General features: G+C 56.1%; 1 protein-coding gene across 6 annotated transcripts in view; it reads right to left on the reverse strand.

The window, feature by feature from the left end:
- CDC42BPB (CDC42 binding protein kinase beta) overlaps positions 1–17,223 on the reverse strand; it is a 103,456-nt gene that overhangs the window by 26,020 nt on the left and 60,213 nt on the right. For all 6 annotated transcript variants that reach the window (XR_014811375.1, XR_014811374.1, XR_002341125.2 and 3 more), the window contains 13 exons: positions 16,134–16,227; positions 14,124–14,324; positions 11,476–11,724; positions 10,192–10,271; positions 8,628–8,794; positions 8,438–8,557; positions 7,182–7,315; positions 5,707–5,949; positions 3,231–3,341; positions 1,630–1,874; positions 1,449–1,554; positions 691–815; positions 375–480 (listed from right to left, as the gene is read on the reverse strand). Coding sequence is in view for 2 of the 6 variants with exons in the window: in XM_021081621.2 (XP_020937280.2) it covers positions 375–480; positions 691–815; positions 1,449–1,554; positions 1,630–1,874; positions 3,231–3,341; positions 5,707–5,949; positions 7,182–7,315; positions 8,438–8,557; positions 8,628–8,794; positions 10,192–10,271; positions 11,476–11,724; positions 14,124–14,324; positions 16,134–16,227 (1,981 nt within the window). In the remaining 4 variants the exon portion in view is untranslated. The remainder of the gene's footprint in view (positions 1–374; positions 481–690; positions 816–1,448; positions 1,555–1,629; positions 1,875–3,230; positions 3,342–5,706; positions 5,950–7,181; positions 7,316–8,437; positions 8,558–8,627; positions 8,795–10,191; positions 10,272–11,475; positions 11,725–14,123; positions 14,325–16,133; positions 16,228–17,223) is intronic.

Consider the following 17,223-nt stretch of genomic DNA (forward strand, 5'->3'; position numbering starts at 1 on the left):
TGCTGCAAGACTGACCAAAGGAGAGGGGGCTCCGGGGGTCCTCGGCGACACCCCGGCACTCGCCACCCTGGGCGCCCCGAATCACAGATCGCTGAACGGACGGGCGGGTCATTTCATTAACACAGCGAAACCTCCTTAGTCCCGCTGCTCTAAGGCTTCTCCCCGGAGCCTGGGACTCAATGGGGCCTTGCTAAATAAATGATGGCATCAAAGAAACCTGTGGCTCCGGACCCACAAGGTGCTGGGGTCCTCGAACGGGGTGACCCCCTGGGGCGAGGAAGCCTCGCCTCCCTGGAGCACCTGCCTCGCCCACATCAAAGTGGAGCCAGGGATGGCGCCACGCAGCACAAACTCGGTTTCAGCAGCGGACCTACCAGTGTCCTCGACCCCAGGCTGGAGCTCCTCAGCGCCTCCAGCTCCTCAGTCATCTTAGAAGCGAGGGCCTGAAGGTAGCCCCGGGCATCCTTCTCGTCGCTGACCCTGCGGGAGGAACACCCTCCCGTGAGCGCGAGGCGCCTGGGCGTCCCGCCCCGGGACCGACTGCACAGCGCCGTCACCCCATCGCCTGTGACAAGCCGGCGCCGTGTGGGCCAAGGCCAGCCCTGGCCCCGACCCACGCCCTCAGTCCAACGTGACGCTCCTGGACAGGGCTGCTGCCCCAGACGTCACGCATCCGCGGCGCACACGCACCACTGAATGATCTCTGCGATCTGGGCTTCCCAGTGGGCAACCGACTCCTTCTTGGCCGCCAGATCCTGCAGCTCGTCCTCCAACTGCCTATTTTGAGCTGTGAGCTTATCCACAAAGGCACAAAGCTGAAATCAAACAATTGCGGCACGTGACTCATTATCTGGCATCCTTCATACACGAGATGTTACCATTATCAAAACTACAAGCTTTTTCTGAATACCTGAAACATTTTTAAAAAATTATTATGAGATTTTTCCAAACTAAGTTTCCAACGTGAACTTTCTGATCACATCTAACTTAAGTTTCATTTCAATACAAGAGCGAGGAGTTCCCATCACGGCGCGGCAGAAACAAATCCCACTAGGCACCATGAGGCTGCAGGTTCGATCCCTGGCCTCGATCAGCGGGTCAAGGGTCTGGCGTTGCCGTGAGCTGTGGTGTAGGTCACAGACACAGCCTGGATCTGGCGTTGCTGTGGCTGTGGTGTCGGCTGGCAGCTACAGCTCCAATTGGACCCCTGGCCTGGGAACCTCCATGTGCCACGGGTGCAGCCCTAAAGACAAAAAGACACACACGCACATACAAAAAACAAGAGTGAGTGGTTTCAGATAGTTAGCATAACCCAATGGAAACACCCCACTTAAAAGATCAAACATGTTTCATTTAAAAATTAGAGTGTTGAAAACACGAAACTTCTAAGACTCAAGTATGAAAAAAACCGGTTTCCACTCAGCGGCGGTTCAGATCCCTCGAGTTACCTTCTCGTTCTCAGCAGTTAACTTCTTGTTCTCCTCGGACAGCACGGCCCTCTCGCGTTCGTATTTGTCCTTGACTGTGCCCACGGCCTCCTCCAGCTCACTGTGCCTGGGAAGCAGAGGGCACAGGCTCAGGAGCCCGGCCCGGCCGGCGCCCTCCGGGCCCCGCGCTGTGCGGACTTACCGCTCCCGCTTGGACTTCTCCAGCTTGTCCTTCAGCACCAGCACCTCCTTCTGCAGGGCCAGCTGGTGGCCCTCGGAGTCGTGCACCTCCTTCTTCACGGTCTTCAGCTCCAGCACATGGGAGGCCTCCCGCCTGACCAACTCCTCCTCGTAAAACAGGACTTTCTTCTCGAGCTCAGACTTTATCCTGGAAATCTCCTGCTGGTGCTCCAAGGCGGCGCCTGGCCCCCGGCCTCCTTGCTTCATCTGCAGACAGGGGTCGGGGTTAAGTGCACACCTCCGTGCCCGCCCCGAGGGCCGAGGGTCACCCACCACCTGGCTGCATGCGGGCTCTTGCCAGCACGGCTCCTTGTGCCCCCGCCCCACGCAGGACAGGCGCCATGCCAAGGCCGCAGCTGCCTCCGTCTAACGCTCTGGTACCAACGGTCCGCGGGGTCCCCTTGGGCTGTTGACCCGTTCGGCCAAGAGGGACCTTCCCAGGGCTGAGAGGCAGGCCCTCCAGAAAGGGTTACGGGCGGTTAGGGGCGCCGCTGAGGCGGTGGCACAGGAGGTGAGCTGGCGCCAGGAAGGGCTTCAGCGCAGGGTGGGGAGGGGGGTCAGGGGGCCGCAAGGGCAGAGGCACTAGGTGGGCGTCAGGGGGGAGAACTGGTCAGGGAGATGGGGTGAGGCCAGCGAGGAGGAAGGGCCACCAGGTAAGGAGGCTGCTGTCACTGGAGGGCGGCAGGGAGCCATCCGGGCCCCATGGACACGCTGGGCTGACTGGGGTTTAACAAGCCGCGGGGAGAAGGGCACTGCAGAGGGCAGAGCCCGACAGGGGGCTCAGTCACAGGGCAGCCAGTCCGGCAAAGGCTGCCGCGGTGGAAGCAGAGCTGAAGAACACAAACAGGGGCCTCGGGTGTGAGCTGGGGGATGGGCCAGGTGCAGGGCTCGGGGGGAGAAGACCCACTGTCTCCACCGCACGGATGAGGACCCGAGGCCCAGAGAGCGGCCCCCGTATCTGACGTCTTGCAGGGAACAAGGAGCCCCCCCCCTGCCCACCCCCCCTCCACCCCCTGCGGCCCCAGACGACCAGGCTGGACATGGGCTGTGAGGAGCTTTTCCAGAAATGGACTCCACTGAATGCAGAAGCCCCAGCTGCAGAGAAAGCATTCGGTGTCAGCTGACCAGGACTTGCCTCAGGCTGCCTGAGACACTCATGCGGGGAAAGACCTCAAAGAACCTGTTTTCTTTTTTTCTGTTTTGTCTTTTTAGGGCCACACCTGCAGTACATGGAGGTTCCCAGGCTAGGGGCTGAATTGGAGCTGTGGCTGCGACCTACACCACAGCTCACGGCAACGCTGGATCCTTAACCCACTGAGCAAGGCCAGGATCGAACCCGCGTCCTCATGAACACTAGTCGGGTTCATTACTGCTGAGCCATGACGGGAACTTCAAACCTAGTGTCTAAAAGTGAAAAGCTGGTATGAGCTTTCACACCAAGTTCATGGCCCATCCCCAGCCTGCCCCTTCCGGAGCCGCCCCGAGGGAGGGTGCGAGGCGCTTAGGGCGAGTCCCACATGGTGGACACTCTCTCAGGAAGAAAAAGGCCGAGCAAGGCACTACCTTGAGGGCCTCAAGCTCACTCTCTATTTGCTTGGAGAAGTTCTCGCTGTGCTCTCGCAGCTTGCGCTCCTTGGAGGCCTCAGCAACGGCGTCCTCAAGCTGGGCTTCCAGCTGCAGAAAGAAGAACATCGCTTCTTATCACACCGAGCAAGTGCCCGAATCAGGCAGATCTTCACCCAGAAGGAGCTTGCTCTCAGCCACAAAGCCTTGAAGGGCTCAGTAATTCTTCAGCAGATTGTATCACAAGTTAAAGGCTGAGAGGACATTTCAGGACTCAACTGGAATGGCTGGTTAGTAGAACAAGTTTAAATTCTCATTTAAATCTCATTTCCTTTGAAACTATACTTCAAGAAAGGATACTGGTTTGTGACAACAGGTACTTGTAAAATCTGCTGAAGCCAAATCTACTCTTGCCAAGGACAGCAGTGCTCTAAGGAGCCCTCCAGCCGCGTCACTGCCGGTGCCAGCAGGTAGCTTGCCACACCCACCTGCCCACCTGCTGCAGCCGTGTGCCTACTCCCAAATCATTTTAGAGTCCCAGACACAGTGTCACTTCTGCCAGAACTGGAATGGTGATACCTGATTAGGCGTTCATAGGGGAGAGCTGTAGTTGGCTCTAAATACAACTGCACTGGGGTTGCAAAATCAACTGAGAAACAACCAAGCCTTGGGAGGCCACGAGCCCTTAACATGAGCGTGAAAGGAACAAGAGCCTGTGAGTCCACCTCGCTTCCTTTTACGGAGTAAAAACCCTTAACAGAATTTTAAAGGAAGGCTTATGGGAATCATGTGGCCTTGTAATAGCAGAATATTCGTTTGGAGTTCCCACTGTGGTGTAGTGGGTTAAGAACCTGACTGCAGAGGCTCGGGTCACTGGAAAGGTGCAGGTTTGACCACCGGCCTGGTGTAGAGGGCACAGCTGTGGCTCAGATTCAATCCTTGGTCTGGGAACTTCATAAGCCATGTGTGCAGTCATAAAATTAAAAGAAAAAAACAAAACAGCAGAACATGTGGAATTATCTAGGGCAAGAGTCCTCAAAGTGGGGTCCTGAGACTTTCAGGGTCTGCAAGGCCCTTCCCCTTCTCATCACCTATGTGTAGGAGCTGGGTTTTCTTCAAGCACATCATCCAAAGAAGCCTATCACTACAGACTGAATGCAGAAACAGACACATGAACCTAGGTGCGTTCTGATAAGTCAGATACTAAAGAAAAGCATAAAAATGTTACAAATGCCACTCATTACATTTTTTAAAAAAGTCACTCTTCATAAAAAGTATTTATGTTAATTAACATTTAATGAGTCTATTTGTCAATATTGAAAAAAAGCTTTCAGTTTTAATTTCTAACATGGTAAAACATTAAGATCTACAACCACATCAACAAAAGCTCTCTGGGGCCTCAAAGACATGTTTTGGCTCTGCCCATGGCATGTGTGAGTTCTCGGGGCAAGGATGAATCTGCCCCACGGCAGCGACCCGAGCCGCGGCAACGACAACACTGGACCCTTAACCATGAGGCCACCAGGGAACTCCTTTTTCTTCTCAGGGATTTCTTCAGGGTGAAGGGAGTCCTGACACCAGGCTTAGAACTGCTGCTTTAAGCAGCTGGCGTGGCGCACGCCAGGCGGAGACTCGCCTTCCTCCCCTCCAGTCTTTACCCCTACTGAGGCCACGCTGGATCGCCTCACGACATACTTCTATGGCGTGCCCTGTGCATGAATACCCGCCACTCTGCTTTAAAAGGGAATTTTATTTTTTATGACTGCATCTGCGGCACATAGAAGTTCCCAGGCTAGGGGCTGAATCAGAGCTGCAGCCACTGGCCTGCACCATAGCTAGCCACAGCAACACAGGATCCAAGCCATGTCTGTGGCCTACACTGCAGCTCACGGCAACATCAGATCCTTAATCCAATGAGCAAGGCCAAGGATCGAACCCATGTCCTCACAGAGACAATGTCGGGTCCTTAACCCGCTGAGCCTAAATGGGAACTCCTAAAAGGGCATTTTAGTACCACAAAAACCTCTTTCACAAATAGGTGTCAAGGGCTGAGAACCACAAATCAAAATAAATGCTCAGAACAGCAACTCACTTGGCTTCATGGCAAACTTAAGATCCATTTAAAGTGATTTACACAGCACAGCCCAGGTTGTTTCATTCTGTTTTGCTTTTTAGGGCGGCACCCTTAGCACATGGAAGTTCCCAGGCTAGGGATTGAATCTGAGCTGCAGCTGCCACAGCCACAGCCACAGCCACACGGGATCCAAGCCACGTCTGGGACCTACACTGCAGCTCACGGCAACACCGGATCCCCGGCCCACTGAGTGAGGCCAGGGATGAGCCTGTGTCCTCATGGACACTAGTCGGGTCTGTTTCTACTGCGGCACGGCGGGAACGCCCGCGGCCTGGGTTCGGAGAGACGTTTTACTGGAACCGCCCGGCGGCCGGCCCACAGAGCCCCGGCTGGCGGGAGTACCTCCTTCCGGCACTTGTCGGCCCTGCGGACCTCCTGCCGCAGGGCGTCGATCTTCTGCAAGGCCGCCTCCACCTCCTCCTCTCGGTCCCGCAGCTGCCGAGACACCTTCTGCTTCTGGGAGCGGAGCTCGGCCATGCGCTCGTTGAGCTCCGAGAACTCCTGCAGGGCCAGCTTCCGCTGCTGGTGGGCGTCCTTCAGTTCCCTGGCCTGGGACTTCAGCCGCTCGGAAGCTTCAATCAATTGCTGAACACAGAGAGTCAGACACAGGTTACGTCTGAGAGGCTGGGCTGCCCGGGCACAGGCAGCGAAGCCCTGGGGGCTCCGAGCGCCTGCCGAGGGCTGAACGTGGCAGACAACACCGGTGACCGGCTGCAGTCACGACCCCAGAACCGGTGCTCCGGGAGCAGCCCTCTGCCCCGTCCCTGCACAGCCACACGCGCAGCCCCCGAGCCCAGGGGAGACCCTCCTGCGGTGTGAGCAGCTCGCTCAGAGAGGAGCCTGGCTCAGGACCTCTCCCTACGTCATCCACGGGCACAAAGACAGGAAGCACGGGCTTGGTCATCAATCCAGTTACTTAAACCACACCAGAATCAGAGAAGAACATATCATAAATGAAAATGCCTAAGACGTCAACCAAAGAATGCCTGACCCTTAACGAGTCTGAGGCACGGAATCCGGCTGTCCCTCTGGTGCCCTGACGCCTGGCCTTACCACCCGCTGCTCTGGCCACCTACCTGCCTGCACCTGATCCCATGACAACCGGGCGGCTTGGTGGGCCCTGCTGGCCTGCGCCTGGAAGCAGCAGGATCTGAGCAGGCTGGAGGGGCAGCTCCCAGCACGGGAGGACAGGCCCCGGGCCCGCTCAGGGACGTTTCCCTGCCCCACGCTGCAGGTGGCAGAGTACCGGGAGCTGAAACCCTGCCTGTCGCACAAAACGGGCCCCAGCTCAGGGTTACGAGTGGACGCGCTCTAGGAAATACGATCCTCGCCGCTCCTGGTGTGGATACACGGGTGTCTCGGCTCGTGTCTTACTGATAAAGGAGCCACGGGGAGACCACCCGCGTTTTCACCAATGGCCTCTGCAGAGCCCTCTGCCACAACAGCAGGTGCAGGAGGGCAGCTCAGCTGGTGGCCAGAAGGGCGAGGACCAGCACCCTCTGCGCGCTGCGCCGGCGACCGGGACCAAGCCGCAGGGGAGCCCTCTGTGCTCAGTGCCACGTCCTCACTCTCACTTGGGGAGACAGTGCCCGCTGTGGCGACTGGACGGTGTGGACCCACCGCGGGCGAGGCTTGGGGCCACCTACGACCAGGAGCAGCAGGACTCCGGAGCTGCTTGGCTCTTCAGGAGCTGCAGGAAGCACAGGCCAGGGATCTGCAGGGACAAGGGCCCTGGAGGCCACGTCCCCACGACTTCAAGCTCACACCCTCTGCCAAATCACGCACAGCCTGTCCGCGCACGCCCGGCCTCTGAGTACCTTGTGGAAGTCCTCCTTTTCCTGCCGCACCGCGCGGTACTGCTTTTCCAGGCCTTTCAGCCGGTGCGTGGAGTCCTCCTGCTCTTGGCGAAGAGTCACCGTGTCCTCAAGCTGTCGCTCCAGCTTATTTGACTCTGCAATTTGAGCAAAGGAGAAAGTCGGTGCCCTTTGCTCTCTGACTTAGGGACAGTGATTTACTTAATAATCCCAACACTCTTGACTACCTGAAGCCTGTCTGAGGGTCTTGCACACGTGCAGAGCTACCTGCACGCACCAGCACACTCACCAGACTCTGCTCCGTCTTTTGCACACTCTCTCCCAGGGACCACAAACCCCGGGGCGGCACACGCCCACTCGTGCCAGCAGCACGGTCTAACCAAAGGAGAGGCTGAGGGCCCTCTCTTGCCAGTCCAGCAGCTTCAAGAGACCAACCCTGCAAACCACTTCTCTTTGGGGCTCCTTACAGTTTGATGTGGGTTCTAGAGTCGGGCAGGGGGTGGATCCAGGGGGTACTGGAGGACCACTGCAAAGTTTCCAACCCCCAGCTTCGGCTGCAGCCCCAGTTCCTGCCCCCGTGGAAGCCGAGCTGGTCCAGGTGAGAGCAGAAGCTACTGGGGTTTCCAATGAGAAGCCCAGTGTGTCAGAGCAACAGCTCTGGGGTCCTGAGCGACTTCCCAGCTGGGGAGCGATGTACAGTGGACTGGACCCCAGCCAGAGGCTCCCGAGGAGCCAAGGGCAGCTGGACCTGAGGGGACGTGGCCAAGGGACCAAGAGCTGCCACCAGATCCTCAGCTCCCTCCCCTGCGGCCAGGCCCAGGGCAGGATGAAAAAAAAAAGTGACCCGAGACTTTAGGAAGCTCTGATAACCCTCAAACATGCACAGTAACACGAGCTCCAGCACCTGACACACTGAAAAGACAGCACAGCCGCCGAAGAAAGCTTCGGGTGGCACTTCTGCCTCAGAGTGACAAAGAGGAGAATTAAGATAGAAAACACACAATATTCTGAGAGTTTATGGATAAAATATTAGGAACTGATTCCAGCCATAACTATAATATCATACTATTAGAGTTAAGCAAGTTGGAGAAATAATTTTAATCACACTGGCAACGTGCCAGAACCCTAAGCGGGTTTGCTGAAGTTTAATAAGCTCTGTCCCCTGCTTTGCCATCTGATGAAAAGGACTCTGAAAATTTTCTTTGCAGCAATTAATGCCCTAGAACAGAAACTAAGCAGTTTGACCTGAAAACTCTCACCTGCTATTTTATTCTTCAAACGTTCAATTTCTTCGTTGAGCTTTTTGATTTCTTTGTCACGGGCGGCACTGCCCAGGGTCCGGGCTGCGCCGTGGAAGGACTGCACGGTCTGGGTGGCCTCTGGAGACGGAGACAGGGTGTAAGCGTGGGCCCGCGGGGACGGCACTGCACAGCTAGGCTCTGCACTAACCTTGGAGCTTCCTGCTCAGCTCCAGTCTCTCCTGCTCCAGCCTCCGGATCCGCCTCTCGTAGGCTTCAACCTGCAGGCTGTTCTCCAAGTCCCGCTGCAGGCCCTCGTCTTTGGTCAGCGTGCTGGACTGCATTATGCTCTTCAGAGAGCCTCGGTCAGAAAAACAGCTGCAAACAAGCAACGGCGATTTCTGATCTACCGAGAACTTACAGGGATTTCAACAGCATTTAAAAACTCCCCGGGGTAAAAGAGCAGCCTTTTTATACTGGCAAACAAAAACACCTGCGAAAAGACTGTATTGTTTATAGAGCCCAACGCAGACCAAAATCTTCCTTACTGCAGATGACAATGACAACAGGCGGTGGAGAGGGATGCGCCCGCAGAGCATGTGGAAGTTCTGGGGCCAGGGATCGAACTCCAAGCTCAACAGCAACCCAAGCCACGCAGTGACAATGCTAAAAGCTTAACAGACCTGCCAAACAGAACTCCCTCCGCTGGCTTTTATGTGACAGTGACGCCAGGGACGTTTCTGAGTCCTACCCTGAGTGCCATGAGGCAGCCGGCAGACATGCGCGCACAGAGGGGCTGGCTGGTGGCCTGAGGGTGCTGCTGCACCAACACTTGTGGAGTCTGCTTCGGGGGAGACTCTGGGGCCCAAGGGTTTGATTAGCACCAGAAAGGCCGAGAACCTGTACAGAAGGACAGTAGGTCCCCTGGGCCAGGAGGCATCGGCCGTCGGCTGGCTTTTAAGTGCCGCTGAGCTCACACCTACAGACAGTTTCTGCTGCTTGAGCAGAAGCCCCTTCTTCTAGGGGATTTCTGTCTATTTGGGCACCAGGCGCTAGAAGCCGTGAATCAAGTTCTGCGACCTTGCTGCAGGCGCCAAGGGAGCTCGGTCTGTTTTATTTCACCCGCATTTCTTCTCAACCCCTTTCTTCTTGGCCCAGTTTCCTTTTAAAAGCAAGTTAAAGCACCTCGGGCAACATGACGCTGCAAGCGGCCCATGCAAGACAGAGGCCTCCACATCCAAACACAGCAAGACAGAGGCCTCCACATCCAAACACAGCCGTGGGGCCCGTGGGTCCCCAGCTCTCGGCTCTCCAGAATGTCGTTGTGGGGGCGGTCCTGCAGCCCCTCCAGTGGAAGCTACGGCGAACGGCAGCTAAAGTCTCTACAAAAGCAAGCCGAGTGCTCTGTGAAGACGGCTCTCGGCTGAGCTCCACAGACTCATGGGCTCCCTGAGCCTCGGATGCCGTGGGCCTGCAGAGGCCAGGGCCCAGCAAGGCCCCCAAGGCCGCTCGCTGTGTGCCTCCCGCGACCTAAGAACGGCTTTCAGGTCCTTCAGCTGTAAACTAGAAGAACACACCACAGGAACCACGAGGCCTAAACTGCTAAGGTGCCCGTTAGGGAAACGGTCTGCCGGCTCACGCACAGCAACCGGGGGGCGTCCTTTACCCCCACCCCCCAAGCTCCCTTCCACACGGCCCTCCCAGCCTCGCACAGACGCACCCGCGCGCCCCGCCGCTGCCCGGGGCTCTGCTGCGGAGGATGGAGGCAGACGTACCTTTCTGTTGTGAACGTGAAGCCGATGAAGGGCAGGTGCAGCCCCGAAAAGCCTGTGTGAGACGCGGGAGGTAGTATTTCCTGCGCAAGAACACACACAACGGCGCAAATGAAGTGACGCTCTAGCACACGGCGAACGAGGAGGGAGGAGCGCTGCTGTGACGGCGGCACTGAGCCGGCACCGGGGAGCAGCGCTCGGCCTGCCTGAGCCTGGCGCGTTTACTTCTGACGCCTGGCTCCAGCCAAAGGACGATGCCAAGAGGGGGAAAGACACACTGCTTCCGACGATGCCAATGACAAAGGCTGGACAGGGATCCGGCCAGTAACTGTGAAACCTTTAAAGCGGGAGGAGCCACTGCTCAGCGGGACCCTGGGGTGACAGGGGGCAGATGCTGGGCTCCAGGTTCTTGGCCTGAAACAGAGGCCAAAGGCAGAAACAGAGTCTGGAACCCAAAAGGTAGACTTAGCTAATTACAACTCTGTTTTTTAATCCGAGGGTCCTTCTCTATTGAAAATAAAGGTAAACTTATTCATTTGGGAATTTTCAGCGTGGAAATATTTTCTTTGACATCCAGGAAAAGTCCTTTCAGCAACGACAATGCTCTTCTCCTGTCATCTCAGGTTCCGCTATTATTTTGTGAAGAACACGTCTCCAAACTAAGGCGTAATCAAGGTGTTTTTTTTCAGGCGCGGCCGACCCTCAGTTTCTCCGCCCTCGACAGAGACTGATGAGGCCAGATGCGACGAGGCCCAGGGAACACCACGCCGTCTGCACAAAACCCTCCGGGGCTGGAGGGACGCGCCGCGGGCATCCGAAGCCCCCGCCTGGGAAACCCACCCTCTTCACCGTCAGCCACTCACTGTCGCCCCGACCTGCTGCCTCGGGAGGAACCACTGCACGTGCACGCAGAGCCCACGGGACGGCAGAAGACTGGACCTGTCCTCGTGCTCGGGGGACAGCAGCAACGGCCAGAAGCCCGGGGACCTGCACGCCGCTGGCGGGGCAGCAAGCAGACGCCCCGCGGGGGCGACGGGGCTGGGACAGGCAAGTACGTCTGATGAATTCTGACCCAAAACAGCTATTCAGCTCCGTTTTACCCAACCTGAGTGACCCATCGTCTATAAAACGGGACATATGGGACCAAGCTAAAGGCTGGAGTGAAAGGTGCATTTTCTTGAGAGCTGCCAACAGTTTCAGACTCGCCACGGCGCCAAGGTTCGTGACCGTGACGTGCGGCCTCCAACGGGACACGGCGCACACAGACCCTCCCCGCGCCCCACTTACGACGTTTCTCAGCACGTCGTCGTCCACGTCGAAGTTGGACGTGTCCGAAGGGCTGCTCACGTCGGGAATGTACGGTGCCTCGAGGTTCCGTATAGTTTCCCAATTCAGGCCTTGGAAAAACGCGTGCTTCTTGAAGTCCTCAACCCCGTTCTGGCCCAGCCGGCGCTCCCGGCTGCAGATCAGCCTCTGGATGAGATCTTTCGCTTCCTCAGACACATCCGTGACGTGGGAAGGGAACTGAAATCGCTCCTGGGGAAGAGGGGCGATCCGTGGACACGAGGTGAAAACCCTCAGAAGAAGCTCCCCAGCACAGACATCGCGGGAAACCAGGCAGAAGCTGGTCCTCCAAAGCAACAGTCCCTTTTATTCCACAGCATCTAAGTGCCACCAAAGCCAGTGAAACTGAAGTCCAGACAAGCAAACGTGAAAACCGTCTGTCTTACCGCGTTTACTCACGGCAGACTTGTCACCACCTTGCATGTAAATTAAAACAGCGATAAATTTTCACCTATCAAGGTGGCAAAGAAGGCCGACGACAGGCTGTTGGCGGGAACACCAACAGGCACTGCCTCTGAGAACACATGTGCCAACGGCTACGGCAGTTCCACTTCTAAAATTTATTCTAGACAGTCGCAAAGAGAAAACAACACGCTCAAGACGCCATTATGTTCTAACCAAGAAAACTGACAATTAGCTAAATGCTCATCGAAAAGGGACTTGATAGGAGTTCCCGTGTGGTTCAGTGGGCTAAGGATCGGCCGTTGTCACTGCAGCTGTGCAGGTCGCTGCTGTGGCATGGGTTCGACCCCTGGCCTGCGAACTTCTGCATGCTGTGTGGTGCAGCCAAAACCAGGGGGGCGCTCATTAAAAAAAACACAGGGCACACATACACGGAAAGTAAGGGCCATCTCTGTGCACTAAGGGAAAGCGGACAAAGAAATACCTGGCCACGTGTGATGGCATAGCATTTACTTAAACACACCCTCCCCCACCATCCAGACAGCAGCTTGAAGTCCACAGAGCCACACACATCCCCGCCCAGTGGGCCTGAGCGCTAAGCCGCCACTGCTGCCCCCGCCTCAGCTCTGCGATCTCTAAGACAAGTCAGCAGCTGTGCCTCCCAGGGCTGCTGCAAAGACGGAATAAATAAACACGCAGTGACCCCGGGACCAGGCCCCACAGGCAGCAAGCCCCAGGAATAACAGGCTCCTGGAGTCCGCAAGCCCTGTTTGCCACCTTAACCACGCCCATCAGGGAGCAGCGGGTGGGGAGACTTTCACTACTTAGTGTCTGTCCTTTTGCAGTGTCTGAAATGTCTGAAGTTTTTAGAGTAAGTATATATTGATTTATAAATGAAAAAATTTATTTCTATTTCAGAAGTGTTTTTAAAGTATAGCTTGCAGGAGTTGCCATTGTGGCTCAGCAGTTTACAAACTCGACCAGTATCCATGAGGATGTGAGTTCGATCCCTAGCCTCACTCAGTGGGTTAAAGATCCGGCATCGCCGAGAGCTGCAGCATAGGTCACAGATGCAGCTCGGGTCCCGTGTTTGCTGTGGCTGAAGTGTGGGCGGGCAGCTGTAGCTCAGATTCAACCCCCTCGCCTGGGAACTTCCATGTGCCACAGGTGCAGGCCTGAAACAAAACAAAAAGTATAACTTGCTTTGATTTAAACAAAGACCCTTTACCACTGAGCTGCTCTCTACTGGAGCAAACAACGGGAGACGGGGCTGGGGGACAGAGCAGCGCACGAGTGGGAGCCTTCCTGGGGTGTGTGAGGGGCCGAGCAGGCGGGGAAAGACTGCGAGAAGCGCCTGAGAGGAGGAAACTGGCATGAGAAAGACGTGTGATGGGAAGTATAAAGAAAAAACACAGGAGTTCCCATCGTGGCGCAGTGGTTAACAAATCCAATTAGGGAACCATGAGGTTGCGGGTTCGGTCCCTGCCCTTGCTCAGTGGGTTAACGATCCGGCGTTGCCGTGAGCTGTGGTGTAGGTTGCAGACGCGGCTCGGATCCCACGTTGCTGTGGCTCTGGCGTAGGCCGGTGGCTACAGCTCCGATTGGACCCCTAGCCTGGGAACCTCCATATGCTGCAGGAAGCGGCCCAAAGAAATAGCAAAAAAAAAAAAAAGAAAGAAAAAAAGAAAAAACACAGATAACAAAAATACGAGCTGGAGTAGGAAATAATAAAAAGAAAACGAAGGACAGACAGAAGACAGCAATGCTGAAGTGAAAAACGAACCACTGGGAAAGGGAAAAGGGAAAAATAAGAGGAAAAGAAACAGGACCAAGAGGGTTTACAACTGCTGTGTGGACGCGGGAGCCGCTGGATAACCTACTTCTGGGAAAAGGCGAGTGAGAGCCAGCACCGCACCAGAGAATCCGGCCTACAGGTGAAGCGCCCGCCCGCCGGCCGCCTGCGGGCAGCCCCCAGCTCCCCCGTCTTTCCTCCAAAGCCCCTTCTCCTGCGGGGCTCCCACCCGATGACCACCACCTCCCGCCCCCAGGAAGCGGGTCAGCTCCCCTCACACCCACGGCTGCTGGGTGGGCAGCCGGGCGGATCCTGCCTCCGAAACCTCGCCGGGGCGGGGGCGGAGCCGGGGCGGGGGTGGGGCGGGGCGTGGGGCCGGGGCGGGGCGGGGCCTCACCTCGTGGTTCATGATCTTGCCGTAGGTCTCCACCAGCGACTCGGCGTAAAACGGCGTCTCTCCGTAGAGCATCTCGTACATGCAGACGCCCAGCGACCACCAGTCGCACTCGGGGCCGTACCTGCCCATGCCGTCCTCCATCGCCTGCAGGATCTCCGGGGAGATGTAGTCCGGGGTGCCGACGGCCACGGAGGACTGGACCTTCGGGGAGAGGGCACTGCTGAGGGGAACCCTAGGAGAGCCTCCAACTTCACACTTCCAATTACTTTCTCTCTAACAGAGACTCAGATGATGAAAGAATCATGGAACAAAACCGGCACGTGATCATGATTTTAAAACCTAATTAATTCAAAATTCAATGCAAATAAATGTTCTCACCGCACTAAACCTCGGGCAGTTTCCAGAATGCGCAAGGCTCTCTGGCACACTGGGTCTCTCAGTGCCCAAGCGCCCCACCAGAGCTCCCATGTGGCACTGCACTGCCACACTGTCCATCGCTGCTCAAACTGTGGTCCGGGGTCCATGTGCGTCCAGGCCAGGCCTGCTCAGACCTTCATGGGCATGGGCACCGCCTGGGCTCTTATAAGACGGATTCTAAGGGAGCTCCCGCTGTGGCATAGTAAATTAAGGTTGCTGAGGAGGCACGGGCTTAACCCCAAGCCCAGCACGGAGGGTTGAAGGATCCAGCCTTGCCAAGATGCAGCTCTTATTCAATCCTGGCCCAGGAACTTCCATATGTCGGGGGTAGCCATTAAAAAAAAAAACAAAAAACAAAAAGACGGGTTCTAAGATGCTGCATATCAACAGGCTCCCAGAGGAGCTGCCCTGTGACCTCCAAACAGGAGGTCTAGAGGCAGGTCCTGGTACCAGCTGGGTGCCCAGGTGCTCTCGAGCACGCAGCAAGTGCCACAGAGAATCACAGGCTGGTCTCAGAGCACAGGGGGGCCTGCAAGACGGGGACACCAACCAAAAAGACCTGTCCGGAGAAAGGCCAGACTCTCCTCGGGTCCCCACCCAGAGCCCATCTGAATGACAGCGGGCAGCAGGGAGACTGGGCGGCCCGGTTGTGACACAGGTGACTGTCCATCTGGATGCGAGGCTGTGCAGGTAAGAAAGGTGACCAAGGCCACCGTTCCATCCCTGGAGGCTGGACTCGGGGACAGCACCCAGATGTCAATCAACACAGTACATCGAGACTTCTAGAAGTAAGAGACTGGCTTTTGCGGAGACAAAGCGAGTAAACCACTTCACTCCCTTTAAAACCCTGTCAACGAGGCCAGTTTCACGGGTTCTTTTACTGCTGCTTGAAAGCTCCCAGTTCTACGAGAGGAAAAGTAGTTGCCTTAGACTTTCCACTTTGTGTAGGTTTAAAAGAAGAACCTCCAAGCGTCTCACACGAAAACCACGACAAGGGCCACAGGTAGAAGGCAGGCAACCCCCAGCGCCGTGGAAGCTGCTCATGGGAAGCGGCCAGTGGGTTAGGGCAGCCCCACGAGGCCAATGCGCCAGAAAGCTGGTCTGACCAAGGCCCAGGGCGGGTCTCCTGGTGACAGGCACTTCAGGGGTGACCTGCTCTGCAGGGGGAGTGTCCACGGGCTCTTGGAATGCTGAGCATCAAAGCCCCCATGTCTAGACCCACAACACCCGTGACCGACAGGAAGTTCCTGCCCAAGACAGAACTGAGAATATCCACCTGCCAGGACATCTTAAGAAGAGACCCAAGAGCTGCACCTTCCTCACTGCAGGGCTGACACACTTTCAGCTGCCTAGGGATTCGAGGAAACCTGACAACCCCCCTTTCAGAAGGCACATGTATTACTTTTGTAACCGCAAAAAGCAATAAAGATGTTTTTTCAAATAAAAAATTTCAACTGTCTCCTGAATGCATTTGTCTTGATTTACATTAATAAACTGGATTCTTAACTGTATCTCAAATTGAAAATGTAAATAAGCCCCTTCTAATGGCAAAACCCAAGACCAAATGGAACATCTCCCAACAAAAATACCTACAGTTCCATCATCATTCATCTTCAAACATGATCCAAAGTCGGCCAGGCGGATATGACCATTCACATCCAAAAGGACATTGTCAGGTTTAATGTCTCTGTTAGTAAAATAAATACACATATTAACCATTATCACGCACACATTAGGCAGGTCAAAGCCCTTAAGCAGTGGTGGCTCATTGCAGGAAATGCTCGTACCAGCCACGCCCACTGTGACCATCTAGGAAAACGTCCCCCACGATGATGCAGCTGGGCAGCAGCAGTCGCCACCACCGGTTAATCCCCATTAACCCGCAGAGACACTGTCACTGTTCCTACCCACCCACCCCGCTAACCAAGGCCTCCTGAGCGTCCCCCACCCCCAGCAACGGAGGCCCCACGCTAGCTGGGCATCAGAGAGCAATCCGCATGGCCAGCGCTCCAGAGACATGAGGAGACATAAAAGGGGCAGAGAGACAGAGCAAAGGAGTCAGGAGGCCGTTACCACTGACAAAGAGACCCTGAGCGGAAACTTGATGGGTGAAGGTATCAAACCACCGCATCCTCCAGACCGTATCTTGCAGACAAAGACATGGAAGCTCAAGAGTGGCACGGCCTGTACACTCGTGCACGGGGGGCAGCAAAGCAAACCCGAGGTCTTCCCGCCTGTTCTGGGTACTTGCTGACACCTGGCGGGGAGTGGGGGCGATGGGGGTGGGCTTTAAGGAACTGGCTCTCCTTCCTGGCAGAACAGGCTTATGTGACTGGACAGCATGGAAAGGAACACAAACGGCTTTTTTGTCTTTTTAGGGCTGCGCCCGCGGCACATGAAGGCTCCCAGGCCAGGGGCTGAATTGGAGCAGCAGCTGCCAGCCTGCACCACAGCCACAGCTATGCAGGATCTGAGCCGCGCCTGCAACCTACACCACAGCTCATGACAATGCCAGATCCCCAACCCACTGAGCGAGGCCAGGAATCGAACCTGCATCCTCATGGACTCTAGTCGGATTCGTTTTCACTGTGCCACAGACTTTAAAAGAGAACGTGTTTCCCAAGAGCAGGACAAGGATGCTCCCCGTGGCACAACTCCTACCAGCCAGCGTGGGGTCCCGCTA

Source organism: Sus scrofa, chromosome 7, assembly GCF_054392235.1.
Source record: "Sus scrofa isolate SSC_HxYL_T2T_F1_AM1 chromosome 7, Sscrofa_HxYL_maternal_Yorkshire_Landrace_v2.0, whole genome shotgun sequence".
Classification (NCBI taxonomy): Eukaryota; Metazoa; Chordata; class Mammalia; order Artiodactyla; family Suidae; genus Sus; species Sus scrofa.